The following is a 21,347-nucleotide window of genomic DNA, read 5'->3' as shown; positions in this document are numbered from 1 at the left end:
CCCCGAGGCTCTGCCCGGGGGTCCTAGCGCCGCTTGCTCAGCCACCCCGCCTGGACCTGGGCCCCCGGGGGGCCGGGCGATCGTGGCCGCCCGCATCTGGGTCATCTGATGGCTGGCGCGCGCGAGGCGACCTGGGAGGCCCCCGCGCGGCCGCAGCCGCCGCCAGCAGCCCCGGGTCCCCGGGGGACCGGAGAGGCGCCGGAGGGCGGCCGTCACGTGACGCCGGCGCCCACGTGACCCGGCCTTCACATGACCCTCCGCGGCCGGGCCCCTCCTGGAGAGCAAGGACGCGGGGGAGCCGAGGTGAGGGCGTCCCGGGAGGCTGGAGGGGACCCGCGGTCCGGGACGGTGCGGCGGGCGGGCGCCGGGGCCGGGCCGGGGACTCCCGTCGCCGCCGCCTCCAGCTCCCCCGCGGGGCGGCCACGCGGAAGCGCGGAGGAGCGGGGGAGCGCGGAAACAGCCCGCCTCGCTTCCTGTGGCAGATGGTCCGAGCCGCGCCGTCGCCGCCGTGGCTGCTGCGGCTGCTGCTGCTGCTGCTCCTGCTCTGGGCGCCGCCGGGCCAGGCAGCGCCGGACCTGGACGAGATCCAGTGCCTGCCCGGGCTGGCCAAGCAGCCGGCTTTCCGCCAGTACTCCGGCTACCTCCGCGGCTCCGGCCCCAAGCACCTCCACTACTGGTCTGCGGCCCTCCCTCCCGGGCGGGGCGGGCGCGGGGTGCGAGCTGGGGAGGGGCCGAAGACCCCCGAGGGAGCCTGCGAGCTGGGAGCGCCGGCAGGGGCCCCTCCGCCTGCACCCACCGTGCTCTGCCTCCTCTCGCAGGTTTGTGGAGTCCCAGAAGGATCCCAAGAGCAGCCCTCTGGTGCTTTGGCTCAACGGAGGGCCGGGCTGCAGCTCCCTAGATGGCTTTCTCACGGAGCACGGCCCCTTCCTGGTGAGTGGAAAGCCACTGTCCCCCACCCCGGACCCCCACCACGGGCCGGGGGAGAGGTAACGGAGCCTGCCTAAAGGCAAGAGCCCGGGAGGAGGGAGAACACGACTTGGAGGTGTTTCCAAGTGTGCCCTTTTGAGAGTCTGGGTTTCCTGATCGGTACTATTGGCTTGACTATCTGTACTTTTCAGGGGTTTTGCCCAAATGGGAAGTGCCCAGCACCGTGGCCCTTCCTTCTACCCGGTTGGCCCTTGGCAGTCAGCCATCTCTCTCCTCCTCAGGTGCAGCCAGATGGTGCCACTCTGGAGTACAACCCCTATTCCTGGAACCTGGTATAGCTGGAGCCTTGGGTCCTGTGGGGGTGTCTGGGCAGTTGGCTGGGTTGGGGAGCCTTCTTCAGTTGGTTTCCTCCTCCTCTGTAGATTGCCAACGTGTTGTATCTTGAGTCCCCAGCTGGGGTGGGCTTCTCCTACTCTGATGATAAGACTTATGCAACCAACGACACGGAGGTGAGTCCAGTCCCTGCCCCATGCCCCAGCCTTCCTGGTTCTCTAAGCGCAGCAAGACACAAAAGTCTGTTTTTGGTTCTGTCACATGTTATGTGTGGTCTCGCCTAAGCCACTTCCTCTTGCTCAAACACAGTGGGTGGGTGTCATCTCTGATATTTTTCCAGCTCAAATACCAGAGTCTTTTGATTCCCTCCATCTTGCTTTCCCTAGGTCGCCCAGAGTAATTATGAGGCCCTTAAGGATTTCTTCCGCCTCTTCCCGGAGTACAAGGACAATGAGCTTTTCCTGACAGGAGAGAGCTATGCTGGCATTTACATCCCCACCCTGGCAGTGCTGGTCATGCAGGATCCCAGCATGAACCTTCAGGTACAGGGCCACTGCAGAAGGGAGGTGAGGCAGCTCATGGTTGTGGCCTTAGTGAAGTCAAACAGGCCATCTTCCCTGCCTGGTCTCCTTTGCAAGATGCTTGCCACCAGCCAGCCTACCACAACAGGAAGCTCACCTGTCACCCAACCCACTCTTTTCTTTACTCTGAGTGGCCTTCCCATAAACCACTTTTGGATTTCAGCTTCCAGATTGCTGAAGGTCTGGGTGTAGTCAAGGGAGGCTCCTCTCCCTCCAGATTACCTGAATGCCCTGGGTGTTTCACAGGGGCTGGCTGTGGGCAATGGACTCTCCTCCTATGAGCAGAATGACAACTCCCTGGTCTATTTCGCCTACTACCATGGCCTTCTGGGGAACAGGTATGGGAGGGGATAGTTGGGCAATCTCCAGGGTGGGGCAGGTCACAAGAGCTCATGTCTGCTCTCCAGGCACATGATACCCTAGGCCCTACCCTGGTTTATGAGCAGGAGGTGGGGCTGGGGTTGTTGGAAGTGTTTGGTGCTGAAAGAGACTAAGGAGCACTGGCAGTATGGCCCCAGAGCAGCTAGGTTTGGAACCTACATACCATTCCCTGTGATCCGTTTCCTCATCCCCTGGGGTCAGGTGGTGGTGGGAAGTGGGAGGAGAAGGTGGGAGCCCGGCCTTAGGCCTGAACGCTTTTATCCATCTCCTACAGGCTCTGGTCTTCCCTCCAGACCCACTGCTGTTCTCAGAACAAGTGTAATTTCTATGACAACACCGACCCAGAATGTGTGACAAATGTGAGGTTCTGCCCCCAACCTGTGTCACCCCTGACACCCCCAGCCCTGAGAATAGGACCGCATTCTCTCCTTGGGGACTCCTGACCCCATCCCCTATTGCTTTTCTATTCTGCTTGCTCCAGCAATTTTATGTTTTCTGGGACACATCTAGGGATGTGTTCCTATCACCATTTCCTATGACTTTCTGGGCAAATCCTGTAACCCGTGGGAAAGGATCTCTCACTTACTGAACACCTACTATATGCCAGGCACCAGGCTGAAATACATCAATACAGATATTTAATCTTTAGAACTCTCCTTTAAGGGAGATTATATTATCCACATTTTCCAGAAGGGGAAACTGAGGCTGAGAATGTTAAAGTCACTCGCTGGAAGTCACAGTGCTAGGAAGTAGTGGCACCAGAGTTTGGACCCTGAGTGGAAGCAGATTCCTTCCAGTGTGCTTCAGTTTCCCTACCTATAAAAAAGTGGGGGAAGGGTAATGCCCAGTGGTGAAGTAGGAAAGCAATAAATCTTGGGCCGAGGTGGTGAGATGGTGGGGAGGCCAGGGCTCAGTGAGACATGGTTGCTCGGCTTGTCATTGCAGCTGCAGGAAGTATCCCGCATCGTGGGCAACTCTGGCCTCAACATTTACAACCTCTATGCCCCATGTGCTGGGGGGGTGCCTGGCCATTTAAGGTAGGCCCTGTGGTGCACCCTGGAGGCCTGGCCCAGCACCGCCTAGAGGCCGAGGTGCCCAGCCCCTACTTACCTTGCAGGTATGAGAAGGACACCGTGGTGCTCCACGATTTGGGCAACATCTTCACTCGCCTGCCGTTTAAGCGGGTGTGGCATCAGGTGTGGCATCCGGTGTGTGTAACCATGGGCTTTGTCCCAGTGGGGTTAGGGCCAGGAAACCACCTGATCTTCCTCTGTCTGTGCCCCCAGGCACTGCTGCGTTCCGGGGATAGGCTGCGCATGGACCCTCCCTGCACCAACACCACGGCTGCCTCCACCTACCTCAACAACCCTTACGTGCGGAAGGCCCTTCACATCCCCGAGCAGCTGCCCCGCTGGGACATGTGCAAGTAAGGCTCTGTGGCCAGCTGGGGCCTGGGGGTGGCAGGCTCTCGGGGCTCTCAGGGCTCAGAAAAGTTCCCAAGGATCCCTTGACTAAGGTTTCTCAGGAGTAGTACCCCAGAGGGCGGGGGGTGGGGGTGAATGGGTGACGGGCACTGAGGGGGACACTTGACAGGATGAGCACTGGGTGTTATTCTGTATGTTGGTAAATTGAACACCAATAAAAAATTAATTTATTTAAAAAATAAAAATAAATAAAAAATAAAAAAATAAAAAAAAAGGAGTAGTACCCCAGGCACTCAGGGTGTGTCAGACTGAGTTGTGCAGGATATTTAACCCTTAAATTGGTTGAGATTTAGCCAGTTCATTCTTACTTGGCCACAGTGGTTGGTAAAGTGGCACTTACTGCTCTGGCATTTAGTAAACACACACTCCCCCCCCACCCCGACTCCCCTCCTGTCCCCAGTGGCCTGGATCTCCAATGACCCGTGTGAGTACAAGGGTGCCACCTGGCACAGCAGGGGCCACTCAGATCCATTCTGATTGGGCTGTGCTCCTGCCCTACTGTTGCTACAGACACACATACACACACACACACACACACACACACACACACCTCGCACACCTGGGGGCCCCTGGCACTATAGGCCGGTTGTGAATCAATCACTAGGTATTCCTGTATACGTTTCTATACGGCGGGGGTGGGGGGGGGGTGGAGTTGAGGACCTCTAATTCTAGCCCCATAGCCAAGTCAGTCTTAGAGAGGGGACATGAGAGGACTGAATCCCAACTCTGCCTCCTATGCTGGAGTTCAGAGAGAGGAGGTGGCAGGAAGGGAGGGCCGCTCTGTGACTGTCTTCCCCGGGCCTGCCTGTGTGCTCCCACAGCTTCCTGGTGAATATACAGTACCGCCGTCTCTACCAGAGCATGCAGTCCCAGTACCTTAAGCTGCTCACCACACAGGTAAGTGAGTGGGGGCGGCATAGCTGGGACCACCAGTGGCCTCGGGACCCCTTTCAGAGTGCCAGTTCGGATGCAGGAAGCTGACACTCCAAGAAACGAAGTCCAGTGATTGGCAGGGTCACAATTTGAACATGGCTTTGTCTCCACCCTGTGCTTCTCTGTCGTAGGAGGCTGAGGGGTCTTTCTCAGCCAAGGAGTTCTTGACTTGAGGAGAGCTGATGGGAATATGTCACAGACAAGCAAACGGGAGGCCCAGGGTAGAAGAGGGCCTTGTCCCCGATCATCTGGGAGACCCTGAGAGAGCTGGGGCAGGGTCAGGTTCTGTACAACACAGTGGTTAGAGCATGAGCTCTAGGGTCAGACTGCCTGTATGCACGTTCCTTTACTAGCCTTGTGACCCTGGGCAGGTTTCTCATATCTTGACACCTGAAAGTGGGGGTAATCATAGTAAACAGTATCTACCTTCACAGCTAAAGCGTTTAGTAGAGCACTGGACAGGTAGGAAACAGAAAACATGAGTGTTCCTGCTTCGTGCTATTTGCCTGGGCTCCTTGAATTCCCTGAAGGGGTAGGGCTTGAACCAGGGAAGAACAAGGGCCTGGGCTCCCTCCAGACCCCCCATGGCTCCCCCTGCCCCGCTCCAGAAATACCGGATCTTGCTCTACAACGGAGATGTGGACATGGCCTGCAATTTCATGGGGGATGAGTGGTTTGTGGATTCCCTCAACCAGAAGGTAAGGCAAGGATCCCGGCTCTGGGGAGGGATGGGCGGCTGTGCCTGGAGTGTGGCTCTGGGAAGACAGAGAGGGCAAACCTGGGGGAGTCCCGGGCCCCTGAGATCTTGTTGGCAGCTGTGAGCAGGGATGAGGGGGCGGCCGCAGGCTGCTGAGTCTTTCCTGGTGGGGCAGATGGAGGTCCAGCGCCGGCCCTGGTTAGTGGACTACGGGGACAGTGGGGAGCAGATTGCTGGCTTCGTGAAGGAGTTCTCTCACATCGCCTTTCTCACCATCAAGGTAGGGCCTGGCTGGTGATGGCCGGCATGGCTGGAGGGGATGGGGCAGGAGCCACCATCCTCTGCTTTCTCTTTCCGTTTACACCGGGTTACCATCTGGGCCCCTAAAAGCAAGTTTTCTGACGAGGAGTGGGAAAAATGCAGAGCTTGGGGCAGGGTTGGGAGAAGAGGAAGGCTACTGGCTGGAGGCATTCAGTAGGATGGAGGTGGTACCCAGGGGCAGGGGTCACAAGGAAGGTGATCTCACAGAGCTTTGCTCCTAGGGTGCTGGACACATGGTTCCCACGGACAAACCCCAGGCGGCCCTCACCATGTTCTCCCGCTTCCTGAATAAGCAGCCATACTGATGAAGACCAGTCAGTCCCCTTCTGTCTAATCCAGCTCCTTTTTCCCACCCCTCCTGCTAGAAGGGAGGTCCTCCTTTATGCAAAATGCCCCTGTGGGGCAGGTCCCTGCCTCCAGAACTGCTCCCCACCCCACCCCCACTTCCCACGGCCCCTGCCCCTTCCACACCCCTCTGCCTCCAAGACCAGGCCCCAGTGCCTCACATAGACAGACTGGGGGAGTTAGCACTTTATTCCTGACTGGGGTGGGGCCTGGCCCCCTCCCTTAACGCACTGGAACATAGCAGAGCTCAGGACAGCCCACGGGAAGGGTGGATGGACGGTAATTGATGCATTGACTGATTATGGAATTAAATTGGGTACAGCTTAAAACCCTGTCTTCTCTGTGGCACTGGGGGTTAGACTGGACAGTATAGGCTGGGAGGGGCTGAGGGAGGGGCTGAGAGGTGTTGGAGTCCTGAATGCCCCTGCCAGGGCGGGCTTGAGGGCTCAGGCAGCTGTTGTGGAGGGTGGTGGGGCACTGGATGCCAAGGGGTCCCTGGAGGCAGGCCTGTTCTTCTCAATCACCTCTCGAAGCCCTTTGGCAAAGTGGAGGTCGGCCCCAATGGTGAGGAAGCCCTGTGCGGTGGGGCAGAGAAAGGAGTCTGTTCAGTCCATCACAGAGGACAAAAATTTCAATGTAAAGAAACAGAGTCCTTGGTCTTGAGGGGTTCTCAATCTAGTGGGAGAGGAGGAACGGCAAAGAAGTTCTTCTAACTCCCTGTGAAGGGTATGAAAGAAAGGCTGCAGGAGCACAGTCTGTGGGGGTCAAGGAGGGCTTCCTAGAGGTGACCTCTTAGCTCAGAGATTCAAGATTAGTAGATATTGGGGATGGAATCCAGGAAGAGGGTTACAAGGTGAGGGCACAGCTGTGCAGAGGGCTGGAGAAGTCTGATAAGGGAAGATTCAAATGGGAGGGGCTGTTGATGAAGAAGATGAGTTCTGAAGCAGGGGTGGGGAGGCTCTGCCCTCCTCCATCACCCCCCTACTCACCGCATGGTTCGTCACCACCTCACGCACAAAGTTGATACCCTCAGGTAGTGGGATCTGCACCCCCCGCCACATCCGCTCTGTGGGTAGGAGCAGCTGGCTTAGCCTGGGTCCACCCAGTTCCCTCTCCTTTCCCTCTCCTGCCTCCCGTCCCCCAGCCCTACCATTGAGCATGGGCATCACTCCAATCTGCAGCATGGTCTTCAAAGGGGCCTGCAGTGGGATCAGCTGGGAGGGAGGAGGCAGGATGTCAGGGCAGCCAGCAGGAAGTGGACTTGCCTTAGCTGCTCCCCCCTGACCCAGCCTTGGCACTCCCACCGCTCCCAACTCACTGCCAGCGACTCCAATGCAGACTGGTTCGAGTAGATTCGGAACCTATGGAAGAGAAAGAACTATCCAATGGGCACCAGCCCCGGAAGCACCCCTTCCTCAGGCCACTCAGGCCTACCTACCCAAAGTCCCTGAGCCTCAGCCTCAGATGCTCCCACCTCCACACCTATTTGGAGGCCTGCCACCTGCCAGGTGTGCATCCTTGGGTGAGTCATTTCTCCCTCTTGGGGCTCCTCTTCTCCAAGTCTGCTACCTTTCATTTGTTGAGCACTTCCTGTATTCCAGACTAGTGCTGGCAGCTATTCATGTATGGTGTGTGTTTACTTAATAGAGCTTACTCCCTGACCAATACGAAGCATGTCACAGAAGTTAAATATTAAGATATTTTAAAATGCCAACCTGACTTAATCCCATAACCTAAAAAATAGGCACTATTAAGCAATTTGCACTTTTTTGATGAGGCAGCTCAAGCCTAGAGAGGGCAAGTAATGTGCCTGAGGTTTCACAGCTAGTAAAGGGCACAACCTCCCTCTAGAATCTAGGCTCCCAACCAGTACCCTACAGTATCTCATCTAACCCCTAGGACAGTGCTGCCTGATAGAACTTTTTGCAAACATTGTGCATTTACACTTGCCACATGGGAGCCACTAGCTACCTGTGGCTAGCACAGTAGATGCTATTTTTCCCTGCATTTAGCCCATGAGGAAAATGAAAGATAGGGGGCGCCTGAGTGGCTCAGTCAGTTAAGCTTTTGCTTTCTGCTTAGGTCATAGTCCTGGGGTCCTGGGATTGAGCCCCATGTTGGGCTCCCTGCCCAGTGGGGAGTCTGCTTCTCCCTCTGCCTGTCTCTCGCTCATGCTTGTGCACTCTCTTGCTCCCTCACTCTGAAATAAAATCTTTAAGGAAAAAAAAATGAAGATAAAGCAACTCCTCTCAGGATCACAAAAGTCATGCCGAGGTTTTTGCCTGAACCCATGCCATTAGGCTCTCTGCTGTGTGACTATGGGCATATCATTTAACCTTGCTGGGCCACTTTGGTCATCTCAAATACCTGCTCTGCCTGCCATTGGGTTATAAGACAATGCAGAGAAGTTACACTTGAATGAAATGCATTTGTTATGAATTAGCAAAGACCCCAGCCCTCCAGTGGCTAGAGATCTGAGAGAATTTTAGCTTCCCAGTAGTTGGGCAGGTGCAATTATCTGGAAGACACCAAGGCTCAGGGAGCTTCAGGGCTTGCCCGAGATCTGGGCCATCTACTCACCGGCGCAGGTCCAGCTGGGTGCGCAGCGCCTTTCCCCGGAGTGCCATCTTGGCATTGAGACGGGCGTCCTGCAGGCAAGGGGGTTGAAGAGGTGTTACCAACCCACAGGGTCCACAGCACACTTGTCCCTGAACCTCAGTGGCCCCCACTCTGGTGCCCGCACCATGGTCATGCTGGACAGCTGGACCTCAGGCTGGTCAGATGGGACCAGGGCGATGGTGACACTGGCAGTGACAGACACAGTGGTACCCGAAGGCTTGATGGTGCAGCGAGGCGGGGCCAGGACGCGCAGCTCCAGCTTCAGCGGGGAGTCGATCACCGCCGGGCTCTGGGGACAGAGTAGGGAGAGCAGGTCAAGTCCCAGAACTGTTTTCTGATGAGCCCCGGGAGAGGAGATGGCAAGGCTCAGGCTCTGCCCACTAGGAGCCCAGACAGATGAATATGAAGGCTGTGTCCAGCCTCTGTGCCTTTGCTCACACAAGGGATGGAATGTCTCCTCCTTTTCCCGCTTTCCTGAATTCTCTGTAGTGGGGATCCATCTCCAGCCAGATTCCTCGGGGACAGTGTTTGCATTGCACATCCCCACCCTCTGTCATATCACCCTTCTGGAAACCGCTGTGCTCTTTCTCCTGTAGGCGCTGACCAATGCTTCACCTGTGTTAGCTCATTTAAACTTCATCACAACCACATGAGAAGGGCATTATCATACTCATTTTTGAGATGGATAAACCAAGGCACAGAGGTTAAGTAACTTGTCCAAGGTTCTTTGGTCATCTAAGTGTAGAACCGGGGATTCAAACCCAGACAGTCTGGAAAGTGAGTCTGTGCCCTTACCAGTGCTTGGCCATCAGGCTGATGGCGTTGACAAGGATGACAGCAGGGGGGACAGCAGCTAGTGTTTCCTGAGCACTTAACCCGAATCGCTTTCCATGAATTGATTCAGTGAATAATCACTGAGATCCTTTTTAAATTTTGACCTCCCACCATCAAACAAAGGAAAATAATAAGCAAAAAGAAGAATACATCAGTGGTGCCTGGCTGGATCAGTCAGTAGAGCATGCAACTCTTAATCTTGCGGTCTTGAGTTCGAGGCCCCACGATGGGCATAGAGATTATTAAATAACTAAATTAACTTGAAAAAGTATATTGGTCATTGTTACAATCCCTACACTTACAGAGCTTGGGTCTCAGCTTGTCTTCCTCCTCACTTCATGAACAGGAAGTAGTGAGGGCCCTTCACAGACTTGGAAAGGAACTTGACAAATAAAGGACTTGGGGGCAGTGTGGGTGGCTCAGCGGTGTAGCGCCATCTTCAGCCCAGGGCCTGGTCCTGGAGACCCGGGATCAGTCCTGCGTCGGGTTCCCTGCCGGGAGCCTGCTTCTCCCTCTGCCTCTCTCTCTCTCTCTCTCTCTCTCTCTCATGAATAAATAAGTAAAATCTTTAAAAATAAATAAACAAATAAAGGACTTGGCCACAGGCGAGAGGCCAGGCCAAGACAGAGGTCTACTCTATGGTGGCCATGGGAGCCTCTGCTTACACACCTCACGTGTCCCCTCACTTGTATCCCAGCGATACATCCCCCACCCTGGCCACAAACCCACCGCCCAACAACACTCACCAGCAGGACGATGCTCCCGAAGTAGGTGGCCCTCAACAGCATGTCCAGATCGTGGGGCACCTGGAGAGGGGAGTTAGGGATGAGGCAGGGTTATCAGGAGTTCTGTGACAGGGCTCCCCTTGCCCATCCCACAGACAGGCCTTGGTATACCTTGTCCCCCACCAGTGACAGCTGCAGTGCCCCCGCTCGGAAGTAGCTCTCCATGGCAGAGTCAAAGAAGAATTCTGAGAAGGCCACATACACCATCCGCTCCTCCTCCTGCAGTTGGGGCTCTACTGCCCGATTGGGCAGGCTCCAGTTCCTCTCAGCCAGGGGAAAGAAGGCCCCCTGCAGTTGGGGGAGCAGGGTCAGAGCCAAGGCAGCGTGGCCCAGCACCCAGATGTTCCCATTCCCTGTGCCAGGCACTCAGGGATGGTGGGGCTCGGACCCAGCTGCTGTCTTTAGGGGATTCATTAGCACAACTTTTTTCTCTTTTTAAGTTATAGTTATTTAAGTAATCTTTTCACCCAATGTGGGGCTTAAACTCATGACCCCAAGATCCAGAACTGCATGCTCTACTGACTGAGCCAGCCAGCTGCCTTCATTAGCACAACTCCTAAAAAGACATTCAAAGGAGGGCAGCTCAAGTTCTGCAAGGGAACACTCCAGGTAGACCAGAGAAGGGACACCCAGGAAAGGGTTTGGGGGGGAGGTGGCATGTCAGTGGGCCTTGGAAGATGCAGGACAGTAATGACAAAAGCTGCTGTTTACATTTACATAGTACCTTTTTTTTTTTTTTGCTTCACATTTTTGTATTGTACATTACAGACATAACATTGCACACTTAAATATTTCAGTAAGACTCCTAAAAATACCAGCACAGTTTTCCACAGAACTGCAGTACCATTACTGAACTAAATAAAGTCAACAATTCTCACATATCATCGGTGTTCAGTTAGGAGGGGTTTCCAAAGCCAATTAACATCAGAAAGCATACCAAATACATAACCAGGAGAAATGATATCTGCAAGTCTAAGCATCTATTATAATTTTCCTATGAAAGACAACAAAATAACTTCCCTTGTACACTGAAGAGAAATAGAAGGAACTTTTTTCCATAAAATCATCAGGAAATGGGCAACGTAAACATAAATTTATGCATAAAGGACCTTCTGTATACCTGTGCAAAGAAATATGTAAGAATGTTCCAGTGTGACTGTGTTCGGTTGGTGGGAATGTGAATTTACTTGGTACTTCTTCCATGCCTTGACATAGGTCACTCCTTTCATCTACATAACACTCCAAGGAGGGATGTTTTCTTACTCTATTATTTCCATTTACATATTAGTAGGAAACAGGCTCAGAAAGTAAGGCACTTGCTTAAGATCACGTGGCTAGTAAGTGGCAGAGTCAGGACCTGAACTTTAGGCTCCAGTCCTTGCTCTGAAACTTACCCTCCACTACAGGGAGCAAAGGAAATGGCCACATACTAGATGTGTGGCCTTGGGCTGTGATGTCACCCCTCTGAGCAAGTCTCCACATCCCCCAAATGAATAAAACATTAGTGCCTGACTGACACAGTTGTGAGGGCGAAATGAGATTATGTGCATAGAGCTGTATGTCCTAACTGCTTCAGGGGAGATGAGAAAAGGCAGTGCTTGAGCAAAGTTCCTGAGGCAGGAAGCAGGGGCATATTTGGGAAAGAATGATTGCAGAGAAACAGGGTGAAGTTAAAAAGGTGGGCCCAGCGGCACCTGAGTGGCTCAGTTGGTTAAGCATCTGCCTTCAGCTCAGGTTGTGATCCTGGGATCGAGCCCTGCATCAGGCTCTCTGCTTAGCAAGGAGCCTGCATCTCCCTCTCCCTCTGCCTGCCATTCCCCCTACTTGTGCTCATGCTCTCTCTCTCTGTCTCTCAAATGAAGAATAATAATAAAAAAAAAGAAAGGGCCAGACAAGATTAACAAAGCTCAGAAGCCAAACCCAGGAGTTGAACCTAATTCTGCAGGAAGTGGAGAGCCATGGCATGCTCAGCAGTGGAGCGTCTCATCAGAGCAGTGCCTTAGGAGGACAAAACCAGAGAGTTGGGGACAAGGGGGAGGTCTGGTTAGGTCAGAGATGCCACAGCAGCCAGGCAGCTCACCCGGAAGTCCATGTCCAGATTGCTGGTGGAAGCTACAGGATCCTTCAGGAGGGAGTAGTCAATGCCAACAAGGTCATCCACAGAGCTGCGTACTGTGGAGAGGAGCTCCGTCACTCAAGCTATGTGATGCTGGGCAAGGTGTTCACCCTTCTGGGCCTGTTTCTCATCCACAAAGTGGTGATTATGAATTTTCCCTCATAGGGTTGTTGTGGGGATCGAATTATTTTTATGTGGGAACCACTTAGTGCTCAGCAATATTAATGACTATTACTACCACGAGGGTTTCATTAGATCCCCTAAACAGGATGGCAGGGGATCCCCTTCCTCCACTGGTTTTCCCTGGCTGCTCCCTCCCTCCCTCCTCATGCCGTGTGTGGGGTGTGATGATCTCTACCCCATAGCAGACAGAAATCACAGTTGAGGAAAAGGGAATTCATTTTAGTTGAGCACCTATTAAGTGCAGGGGATGAAGGCAAACGGGGTCCCAATGATCAGCAGGCACATATCGAGGACCCTGACAATCACTCAGCTAATCCTCACAACAACCCCAGAGGGAGGCATCGCCAGCCAAGCGAAGGTACTAAAGCCCAGAGAGAAGTGAGTGCTTACCTAGGGTCATGTGGCAAGTCAGCAGCAGAGGCCATATTTCAAGCCAGGGCATGGCAGGGGCCCACTCTGCATACCTAGCCTCCTCCTCACCCCCATTCCTGGCCCAGGCAGGGCCCGGAGTTCCCCTCCCAGCCAGCACCAACTCACCAGGCACAGTGTCCAGGAGGGAATTAAGGAGCACCATCCCTGCGTGGTAAAGCACGGGGCAGATCTGCGAGGTGGGGTCTAGAGTTAGGGCCTTCACAAGAGAGGCCCTCTCCCGCCCCACTACTGCTGTACCTGCTGGTTGAGAAGGAAGCGCATCCCCGAGGTGATGAATGTGGAGAGGAACTCATACACCTTCCTGTAAGGAGAGAGACCACGTGAGCCCAGACTCCGCCCTATCCCAATCCAGGTCCAGGAGAAATCAATAGCCAAAGAGATGGGGAGGAGGTGACTTAACTTTGACCTGTATTACCAGCTCTTTAATGGAGGTTTTCCAAATCTCTCCAGCCTGATTCTCAAGACCTCTCCTAACCCCTGCCCCCTACCAGCCTAAGGAATTTATCCCCAGTTCTTCAAACCTGCCGTAAACATCCCCACTTCCAGATGCTTATCCATGCCTTTCCTTCCACTCTCAAAGTTCCTGTCCTGTATTTCCCTGTATGGCTCAGATGCTTCCTCTTCCAGGCAGTCTTCCCAGATTATCCTCTTCTGAACCCCTGGAGTCCCTCTCTCAAAGCCCTGATGACAAATGTTTTGTCCCTTCATCTAGGCTCTGAGTTCCTTTAGGAATTCTCAGGGACTGGCATATACTTCATTTGTTGAATAAAGAAAAACTTGACAGTATACCAACACCAGATAATAAATCCACCATCTTTTCTCTCCCACTCTCTTTGAGAAGTATCACAAAGTTCCTTTCTCAGCCTCAGACCTGAAACTATGCTACTGTTTTTAGTAGTAAGAGCTACCAATTATTGAGAACTTAGTTCATGCCCAACTGTGCATACACAACTACTCCTATTTAGGAAGCTAGCCACTAATATGCCAGGTACTATTCTTTTTTTTTTTTTTTTATGATAGAGAGAGAGAGAGAGAGAGAGGCAGAGACACAGGCAGAGGGAGAAGCAGGCTCCATGCACCGGGAGCCCGACGTGGGATTCGATCCCTGGTCTCCAGGATCGCGCCCTGGGCCAAAGGCAGGCGCCAAACCGCTACGTCACCCAGGGATCCCTTCTTTTTTTTTTTTTTTAAGGATTATTTATTTATTCATGAGAGACACAGAGAGAGAGAGGCAGAGACATAGGCAGAGGGAGAAGCAGGCTCCATGCAGGGAGCCCGATGTGGGACTCGATCCCAGGTCTTCAGGATCACACCCCGGGGCTGCAGGAGGCGCTAAACAGCTGAGCCACCTGGGCTGCCTGCCAGGTACTATTCTAAATATTTTTACACATACTAACAAATAGTTTTCCCAGTGTCTTATAAAATAGTTTCTATTATCATCCCTATCTTACCAATGAGGAAATTGAGGCACAGAGCTTCAATGACTTGCCCAAGGTCACAGAGACAGGAAATGAGGGTGCTGAGAGTTGGACCCAGCTGGCCTGACTCCCAAGCCTGTGCACTTTGCATTGCACAAGGCAAATGGGCAGTAAAGCTTAAAGGGGGTGCACTGGGCTGGAGATGCACTTACTTGAAGGTTCCCCCAAAGGCTGCGTGCATTCTGGAGACCGAGGCCTGGCAAGAGACGTTGGACACTTTGATACGGCCAGTGGGATCCCCAGAGAGCTGCAGAGCAGTGCGGATGGACACACCCTCGGCAGAGGCATTAATATAGCCCCCATCATAGCTGCAAGGGGGTGGGGAGCAGTTAATGTCCATCTTGGAGCTTAACTGTGTCTTCTCCACTCCCCTACCCACCCAGTACATCATGATACTTAACAAGACTTCGCTTCGGCAGTTTATCAAACATTCTACCAAGCTCTACCAACCTTTAGGAAGTGGGTATGTTTTTTTATTTTATTTTATTTTTTTAATTTATTTATGATAGTCACACAGAGAGAGAGAGAGAGAGGCAGAGATACAGGCAGAGGGAGAAGCAGGCTCCATGCACCGGGAGCCTGACGTGGGATTTGATCCCGGGTCTCCAGGATCGCGCCCTGGGCCAAAGGCAGGCGCCAAACCACTGCGCCACCCAGGGATCCCATGGAAGTGGGTATGTTTATCCCTATTGTACAGATGAAAAAACTGAGGCACAGGAGGGCTAAAGTATTGCCCACAGCCCCCCAGCATCCCAGCCCTCCTGATCCACCCTCCACTTCCCTGAAGGTGTGAGGTCCTTACAAGAACCAGTAGAGAAGCTGCCTTCGGAAGCGCAGCCCCAAGGAGGCGTTGCTGATTTGTAGCACCAGCTCCTGCCCTGGCTGGAAATGGAGCTCAGAGGATGTCAGCTGCAGCTCTGTGACCTTCACCCTGCAGGAAGCCTCGGGGTCAGTTTCAGGACCAGGAAGAAGGGGTCCCACCCAAGCACAGGAAACTCATTCCCTCCTCTTCCAGTCCAGGCCTGGGGAAGCTGAGGTGGGGGGGGATGGATGAATTCTTCCATTAGCTCTCAAGGGCCCAGCCTGGACTTGGACAGCTCAGAGATGAGCTGCTCCTGACCCAGGTGTTAAGAGTGAGCTTCACCCCTTCTCCTAGATGCATTATGGCGTGCATTCTCTTCCCTCCCACACCCTGTGGTTGCTTGACTTGTTCTTTTAACTGAGTCCTTTGATTTTCACTCTGTCAGCTGGGTTCCACTCCGTACCCCATTCCTCCTACCCTCATCGTCCCCAATGAGGCTCTGGGCTCCAGTTCCGAGACCTCTCCCATTAGCTCCACCTGGGGTCCTAGACCCCAATCTCATTAATTGGCAAGTTTCGTGACTCCGCCTCTCCGGTGCTCCTAGGCCACACCTCGGCCCCCAAGGCTCCCGCCTAGGTTGGCCGGCTTGGTCTTTATCTTCTCCGCCCCATCCTGTTTCTTGAGTCCCGCCTTCTCGATTTGGCCCCACCCCACCCTCTCAGTTTCCCCGGCCCTAGGCCCCGCCCCGGACCCGAGACCCCGCCCCCCGGGTCTCCTACTTACTCAGAGATGTTGTAGTAGAAGTGGCCCTCCCTGCCTCGCAGGTCCGGAATGGTGATGGTCTCTAGCTCTTGTTCCAGAAAGCGCAGGCCCTCCTGTTTCACTGAGGTAGCAGCGAGACCCTTCGGTCCTGCGCCCCTCCTGGGGCTACCCTCCCTCCTCCGCCTTCACCCGCCCCGCGCCTTACCCAGGTCCAGCGCCTTGGAGGTGACGCGGATCTTGCAGCCGGGGAGCTCGGCGTGAGCGCCTGCCAGGAGCGCTAGGAGGAGGGCCCCGAAGAGGGCCATGGCGCGCGGGCCTGGGGTGGGGTGGGGTCGCTGGGGTCATCGGGGCCGCTAAAACCCACTCCCCGGTTGTCCAGCCAGAAGAGGGGCTGGCCGGATCGTTACCCTCGAAACAGCTCTTCAGGGAATTTGGAACCGATTCGACTATATTGCCTCCATTTGGCAGATGCAGAAACTAAGGCTTAGGGAGGCGATGCGACTCGTGCTCTGGGTCCCAAGGATTTGGGACACGGGGGAAGGGGAGGGGACATCCTCGGTTCCCCGTGCGCCCGCCGCGTGACGAGTTTGGACCTCCCGGGGACCAGTGCCCCCCCCCAGCTCCCCCTTCCTTTAGCTGAGGGCGGGCGCGGCTTGCCTGTTACCATGGGAACGGCTGCACGCGCATTCCTGGGGGGTGGCTCGCCGTCTCCCAGGCCCCTCGCCGAGGGAGTCCCCGCGGCCCGCCAGCCCGACCTCGGGCTCCCGGGTCTCCCGGCTCCGCCGGGTCCTAAATCCCTGCCACCAGGATTCGGCCTGGTACCCCCCCATCAGCGCCCTGCATGGGATCTCTTCCCCACCTCGGGTTCAGTAGACCATGCGGCCCCGCGAGGGCCTGGGGTGGATGGGGACGCGCCCCAACTCACTGCGGCGGAGCTGGGGGTCGGCGCGGTCACGCGGGGCGGCGGACTGCGCAGGGGATCCGGGCGGCGGGGTCTGGCGGGCAGTGCGGTTCCCGCCGCCTTTATAACGCCGGGCCTCTCCGACCCCCCTCCTCGCTCCCGCTCTCCCCTCCTCCCTCGGGGGGTTGGGAGGGGACGGGGCGGAACGCTGGCAGTCGGGAGGGTGGAGAGGGCTGCACGGAGCCCCGTGACAGGCCCGGCCGCTGTCAAGACAAGTGGGGGACCCACGCCGGGAAGGAGGGAGGGAAGTGCAAGAGTCGGCCCGCCCAGTCCCAACAGTCCTTGCTCCTCTGGGACCTTGGTTCAAATTCCAAATGCCCACGTCTTCCTGCAGGATCCTGAGCAAGTCACTTCATTTGGGTCATGGGCCTCAGTTTCCTCATCCAGCAAAATGTGCCGGATACTTGGAACCACCCAGGCACATTTTCTTCCTTCCTTTCCACTCATAATCATTAAGACCTCTCCTTGACAGGCTTTGCTAGGGGACATTCCTCCCACCCTCCAAATGTCTCCATGTCACTACCTACCGACCTAACAGGCCCAGACACTTCTCCCACTGGGGTCCAAGCAAGTGCTGCCGGCCCAGGAGGATAGGGCACAGGCTGTTGGAATCACCCCAGAGGGAGGTTTGGCGTTTTCCAGAGATTGTGGATTGTGTGTGTGTGTGTGTGTGTGCGCGCGCGTGTGCATGCATTTGTGTGAACCTTTGCAGTTAGATTCTCTGCACAGGATCTCCATCTACCACCTGCAGTGTTCCCAGCTCCTGGGACAGGCACAGAGTAGGTGCTTGCTTCCTTTTTTTATTGTCAAATGGATGAAAGAGGAAAGGAGAAGCAATAAAGGTGAGTGTCCTTTTTTTTGTTTTTAAGATTGTATTTATTTATTCACGAGAGACACACACAGAGAGAGAGGCAGAGACACAGGCAGAGGGAGAAGCAGGCTCCATGCAGGGAGCCTGACATGAGACTCAATCCCGGGCCTCCAGGATCAGGCCTGGGCTGAAGGCAGTGCTCAACCACTGGGTTACCCGGGCTGCCCGGTGAGTGTCCATTGAACATGTATGTAGCATCAAACACTCATCCAGGTAGGAATACCAACATGTTCTGATTTGCCCAGGACTCTCCTGGCTTTGAAACTGAATGCCTCCCTTCCAGGGAATCCTCTCCATCCCAGGCAAACCAGGATGGTTAGTCATCCTAGATCTAGATTAAGTCATTTAATCTTCTTAACCTATGAGGTTGGCACTGCTATGAACCCGCTTTAGCAGGAAACCAGAGGTAAAGACCATCATACAGCTACTAGTAAAGAACCCATGAACTCTGAAAGGGTGGGAGGTGGTGTTTATAGTAGTTAGTGCTTAGACTCTTGCATCTGACAGACCAGGATTCAAATCCTAGGCTGTCGGGTTCTCAGGTCCAATTCTTGGACCCCTTACTGAAACAGCTCTGAGACGTAGTTTCCTTGCCCTAAAACAGAAATGATAAAGTTATTGCAAGAATAAATTCAATGGGCCTAGTGCATGTGCTGAGCACAGTATATGACACACCGTTAGTGCCAAATAAATGCTGGCTTTTAAGATTAGGGGCACAAACCACAAGCACATGAGACAGAAAGGGTGTTGGAGGGGAAGGAAGAAAGAGCTAAGGATATCCAGAGGAGGAAGTGCCTTAATGCCTTTGAACTCTAGTAGCCCTCATTCTTCCTGGAGCCTGGCTCAAGCAGAAAACCTGGCAGACATTAGTTCTCTTTCTCACTTTCTTCACAGAAATGCAAGCTCCATCTTTGTATCACTGTGATCTCCTGTGGGAGGTTCTTGGCCGTGCTTCACTGCCCCACAGCAGCCCCAGTACCTTTCAATGTAGCTGCGTGATCTTGGGCCAGTCGTTTCACCTCTCTGGGCCTGTTTCCATATCTAGACTGATCATAAGGATTTAAAAAGTTAATGCATTTAAAGGACTTGATGAGCATCTGGCATTAATAAGGGCTCAAAAAAAAAATAAAAAAAATAAAAAATAAAAATAAGGGCTCAAAAAAAAAAAAAAAAGCTAAATCATGACACTCAGAATGAACTCCTGCTTCCATACCCTAACTTCCAGGCATGCTACACTCATACCCTATCTCATCACCCACCCTGTTGCCCTTCTTCATTCTGCTCTGGCCACGCTGGCTTTTACACTTGCTGTTCCCTCTGCTTGGAATGCTTTTCCACCCGGCCTTCCCACAGCTAGCTCCTTGTCATGTTGGTCTCAGCTTCAATGGTACTGCCTCAGAGAGGACCTCCTTGCCTATCTAGCAGTTACTTTCACATCAGCTTGGTTTATTTGCTTTATAGATCTTGTGACTATTTTATATTGGTTTACCAAAGCATTGGCTAATGGAGGCATGGTCTGTCTCCATGAGAACTGGCATCTGGTTCAACACTTATCCCCAGTACCTAGAACACTGCCTGCTTTGAGGATTCTTTAGCAACTCCTGCACCTCGTTTGTCTCAGCCCAACTGACTCTATAAACACAGCCCCGAGCTGGGGGACAAGATGTACTCACTGGCCTTGATTTTAGGAACTTGTCCTGTCAGCCTGACCCCCTCCATCACATGGGTTTCTCTTTCTCCCAAAGCTTGTGTCCCCAACTCTCACACTTCAGTGATATTGGCAGATGTGCAGCCCAGGAGGGTCTCTGTCAAGCTCCTGGAGTCCTCAACACTTGGCTTGTGGGATGAAGAGATCAAAATGCTCAGATCCCTTTCAACTTTCACTCCTGGCTTTGAAGAGGGAAGGAGGAACCAAAACATTATATGTTAATTAATTGAATTTAATTCCTACCACTCGAAGGGACTGGGAAGAAGTGCTCTTCTAGCCTCTACTGTGTCTCCAGCACAGGGAGATTGTAAAACACCAGGAGAGCAAAGCATTAGTTAAGTACTTTGGAATCAGACAGACCTGGTTCAAATCCCCCTTCTGTCATTTTCTAGAACAGAGGTCAAAGACCTGTTCCTGTTAAAGATCAGATAGTACATACTTTAGGCTTTGCCGGCCTTGTGGTCTCTGTCACAGCTGTTCAGACTCTGCCATTGCAGCAATAAACAAGATTTAAATGAACAGGCTGCTCGCTGGATTCGGTCCACAGGCTGTAGTTTGCCAACCCCTGTTATAAAGCAAATTAAAAAGTAAATATTTGAGAGCATCAATTTCCACATCTGTAAAATGGGGATGATCTAGTACCTGCCTACATCTCTAGGTGGTGGTGAGATTTTAATATAATTAAGCACATGAAGTGCCGAGTCACCCAGGTGGCTCAGTCGGTTAAGTGACCGGCTCTTGATTTCGGTTCAGGTCATGATCTCAGGGTCCTGGGATCGAGCCCCATGCTGAATCTGGCTCCACATTCAGTAGAGTCTGCTTCAAGATTCTCTCTCCCTAAAAAAACAAAAAAAAAAAAAAAAAAAAAAAAGATTCTCTCTCCCTCTGCCCCTCCCCTCACTCTGTCTCTCTCTCTCAAATAAATAAATAAACTTAAAATATATATACATATATATGGGGCTCCTGGGTGGCTCCCTCAGTTAAGCACCTTCGGCTCAGGTCATGATCTCAGGGTTCCAGGATGGCGCTCCTGCTGGGCTCCCTGCTCAGCGGGGAGTCTGCTTCTCCCTCTGCGTGTGTGTGCGCACTCTCTCTTTCTATCTCGCAAATAAAAAAAAAAGATCTGTGAGAGACTCACAGATCATAGGAAACAAATTGAGGGTTGCTGGAAGGGGAGGCCTGGGGTACAGGGTAACTGGTTGATGGACATGAAGGAGGTCAGGTAATGGAATGAGTGCTGGGTGTTATATAAGAATGATAAATCCTCGACCTCTACCTCTGAAACCAAAACATTATATGTTAATTAATTGAATTTAAATAAATTTTTTAAAGAAAAAATCTGTGAAAAAGAAAACCAAAACAAAACAAAAAAACAAAAAACAGTATGTAAAGTGCCAAACCTAGTACTTGGCACACTGAAGTGCTCAGTAAGTATCTCTGGTCGTTAGTATTAACTAGGTGTTTAACAAACAAAAAATGCTTTATGGATATTAACTCACTTAAAACTCATCGTGTCCTGTAAGACAGGTATCATCAGCGCATTTTACAGATGAGGAAACAGAGACCTGGAGAGGTCAAGTCTCTAGCTCAAGTCAATCTGGCTCCAGGGCGTAGGCTCTTCCCCACTCCGCTCAGTTGTCTCTTTTTAAATGACCCCATTTCATCCTCATAGCAATTCTTTGCAATAGTTATCATCGCCCCGGTTTTGCAGACTTGCATACCGAGGTACAGCAGGAGGAAGTCACTGGTCAAAATAAGTAAACACCGGCTCTGCTGACCACTGGACACCAAATT

General features: G+C 53.1%; 2 protein-coding genes across 4 annotated transcripts; one reads left to right on the top strand and one right to left on the bottom strand.

Moving 5' to 3' along the window:
- The first annotated feature begins 112 nt into the window (after nucleotides 1-112).
- CTSA (cathepsin A) lies at nucleotides 113-6,331 on the top strand. Its single transcript, XM_026014706.2, has 15 exons — nucleotides 113-303; nucleotides 483-676; nucleotides 819-930; nucleotides 1,209-1,259; nucleotides 1,350-1,436; nucleotides 1,647-1,802; nucleotides 2,088-2,179; nucleotides 2,497-2,581; nucleotides 3,168-3,259; nucleotides 3,340-3,418; nucleotides 3,509-3,648; nucleotides 4,528-4,603; nucleotides 5,248-5,337; nucleotides 5,512-5,616; nucleotides 5,879-6,331. Exons 1-15 carry the CDS (start codon nucleotides 250-252, stop codon nucleotides 5,960-5,962), a joined length of 1,497 nt encoding a protein of 498 aa, XP_025870491.1. The 5' UTR covers nucleotides 113-249; the 3' UTR covers nucleotides 5,963-6,331.
- Nucleotides 6,174-17,220, bottom strand: PLTP (phospholipid transfer protein). Of its 3 annotated transcripts, none has more exons than XM_026014708.2 (16): nucleotides 16,939-17,220; nucleotides 16,219-16,329; nucleotides 16,035-16,134; nucleotides 15,252-15,380; nucleotides 14,602-14,757; nucleotides 13,209-13,272; nucleotides 13,077-13,140; nucleotides 12,321-12,412; nucleotides 10,352-10,528; nucleotides 10,202-10,261; nucleotides 8,746-8,910; nucleotides 8,583-8,650; nucleotides 7,321-7,363; nucleotides 7,153-7,216; nucleotides 6,992-7,068; nucleotides 6,174-6,577 (listed from the first exon to the last, which is right to left on the bottom strand). In XM_026014708.2, the coding sequence occupies exons 2-16, from the start codon at nucleotides 16,316-16,318 to the stop codon at nucleotides 6,449-6,451; spliced, it is 1,488 nt and encodes a 495-aa protein (XP_025870493.1). In that variant the 5' UTR covers nucleotides 16,319-16,329; nucleotides 16,939-17,220; the 3' UTR covers nucleotides 6,174-6,448. The 3 variants fall into 3 exon arrangements, with proteins under 3 accessions (XP_025870493.1, XP_025870492.1, XP_072591843.1); XM_026014707.2 differs by having other exon boundaries at nucleotides 16,873-17,202; XM_072735742.1 differs by lacking the exon at nucleotides 16,939-17,220 and adding an exon at nucleotides 16,678-16,822.
- Between the last annotated feature and the right edge of the window lie 4,127 nt (nucleotides 17,221-21,347).

Source organism: Vulpes vulpes, chromosome 14 (assembly GCF_048418805.1).
Source record: "Vulpes vulpes isolate BD-2025 chromosome 14, VulVul3, whole genome shotgun sequence".
Lineage (NCBI taxonomy): Eukaryota > Metazoa > Chordata > Mammalia > Carnivora > Canidae > Vulpes > Vulpes vulpes.
Note: the sequence above shows the minus strand (reverse complement) of the source record. Positions and strands in the feature narration are given on the sequence as shown.

Bases quoted from the DNA above. Each gene is read 5' to 3' on its own strand.
- PLTP (XM_026014708.2), bottom strand. From the start codon at position 16,318: ATGGCCCTCTTCGGGGCCCTCCTCCTAGCGCTCCTGGCAGGCGCTCAC. The intron at 12,413-13,076 runs GTGAGTTGGTGC...TCCTCTCCACAG, and splicing joins CCTCCTGGACACTGTGCCTG to TACGCAGCTCTGTGGATGAC. The intron at 7,069-7,152 runs GTAGGGCTGGGG...TCCTACCCACAG, and splicing joins AGTGATGCCCATGCTCAATG to AGCGGATGTGGCGGGGGGTG.
- CTSA (XM_026014706.2), top strand. From the start codon at position 250: ATGACCCTCCGCGGCCGGGCCCCTCCTGGAGAGCAAGGACGCGGGGGA. The intron at 5,338-5,511 runs GTAAGGCAAGGA...CTGGTGGGGCAG, and splicing joins TGGATTCCCTCAACCAGAAG to ATGGAGGTCCAGCGCCGGCC. The intron at 5,617-5,878 runs GTAGGGCCTGGC...CTTTGCTCCTAG, and splicing joins TCGCCTTTCTCACCATCAAG to GGTGCTGGACACATGGTTCC.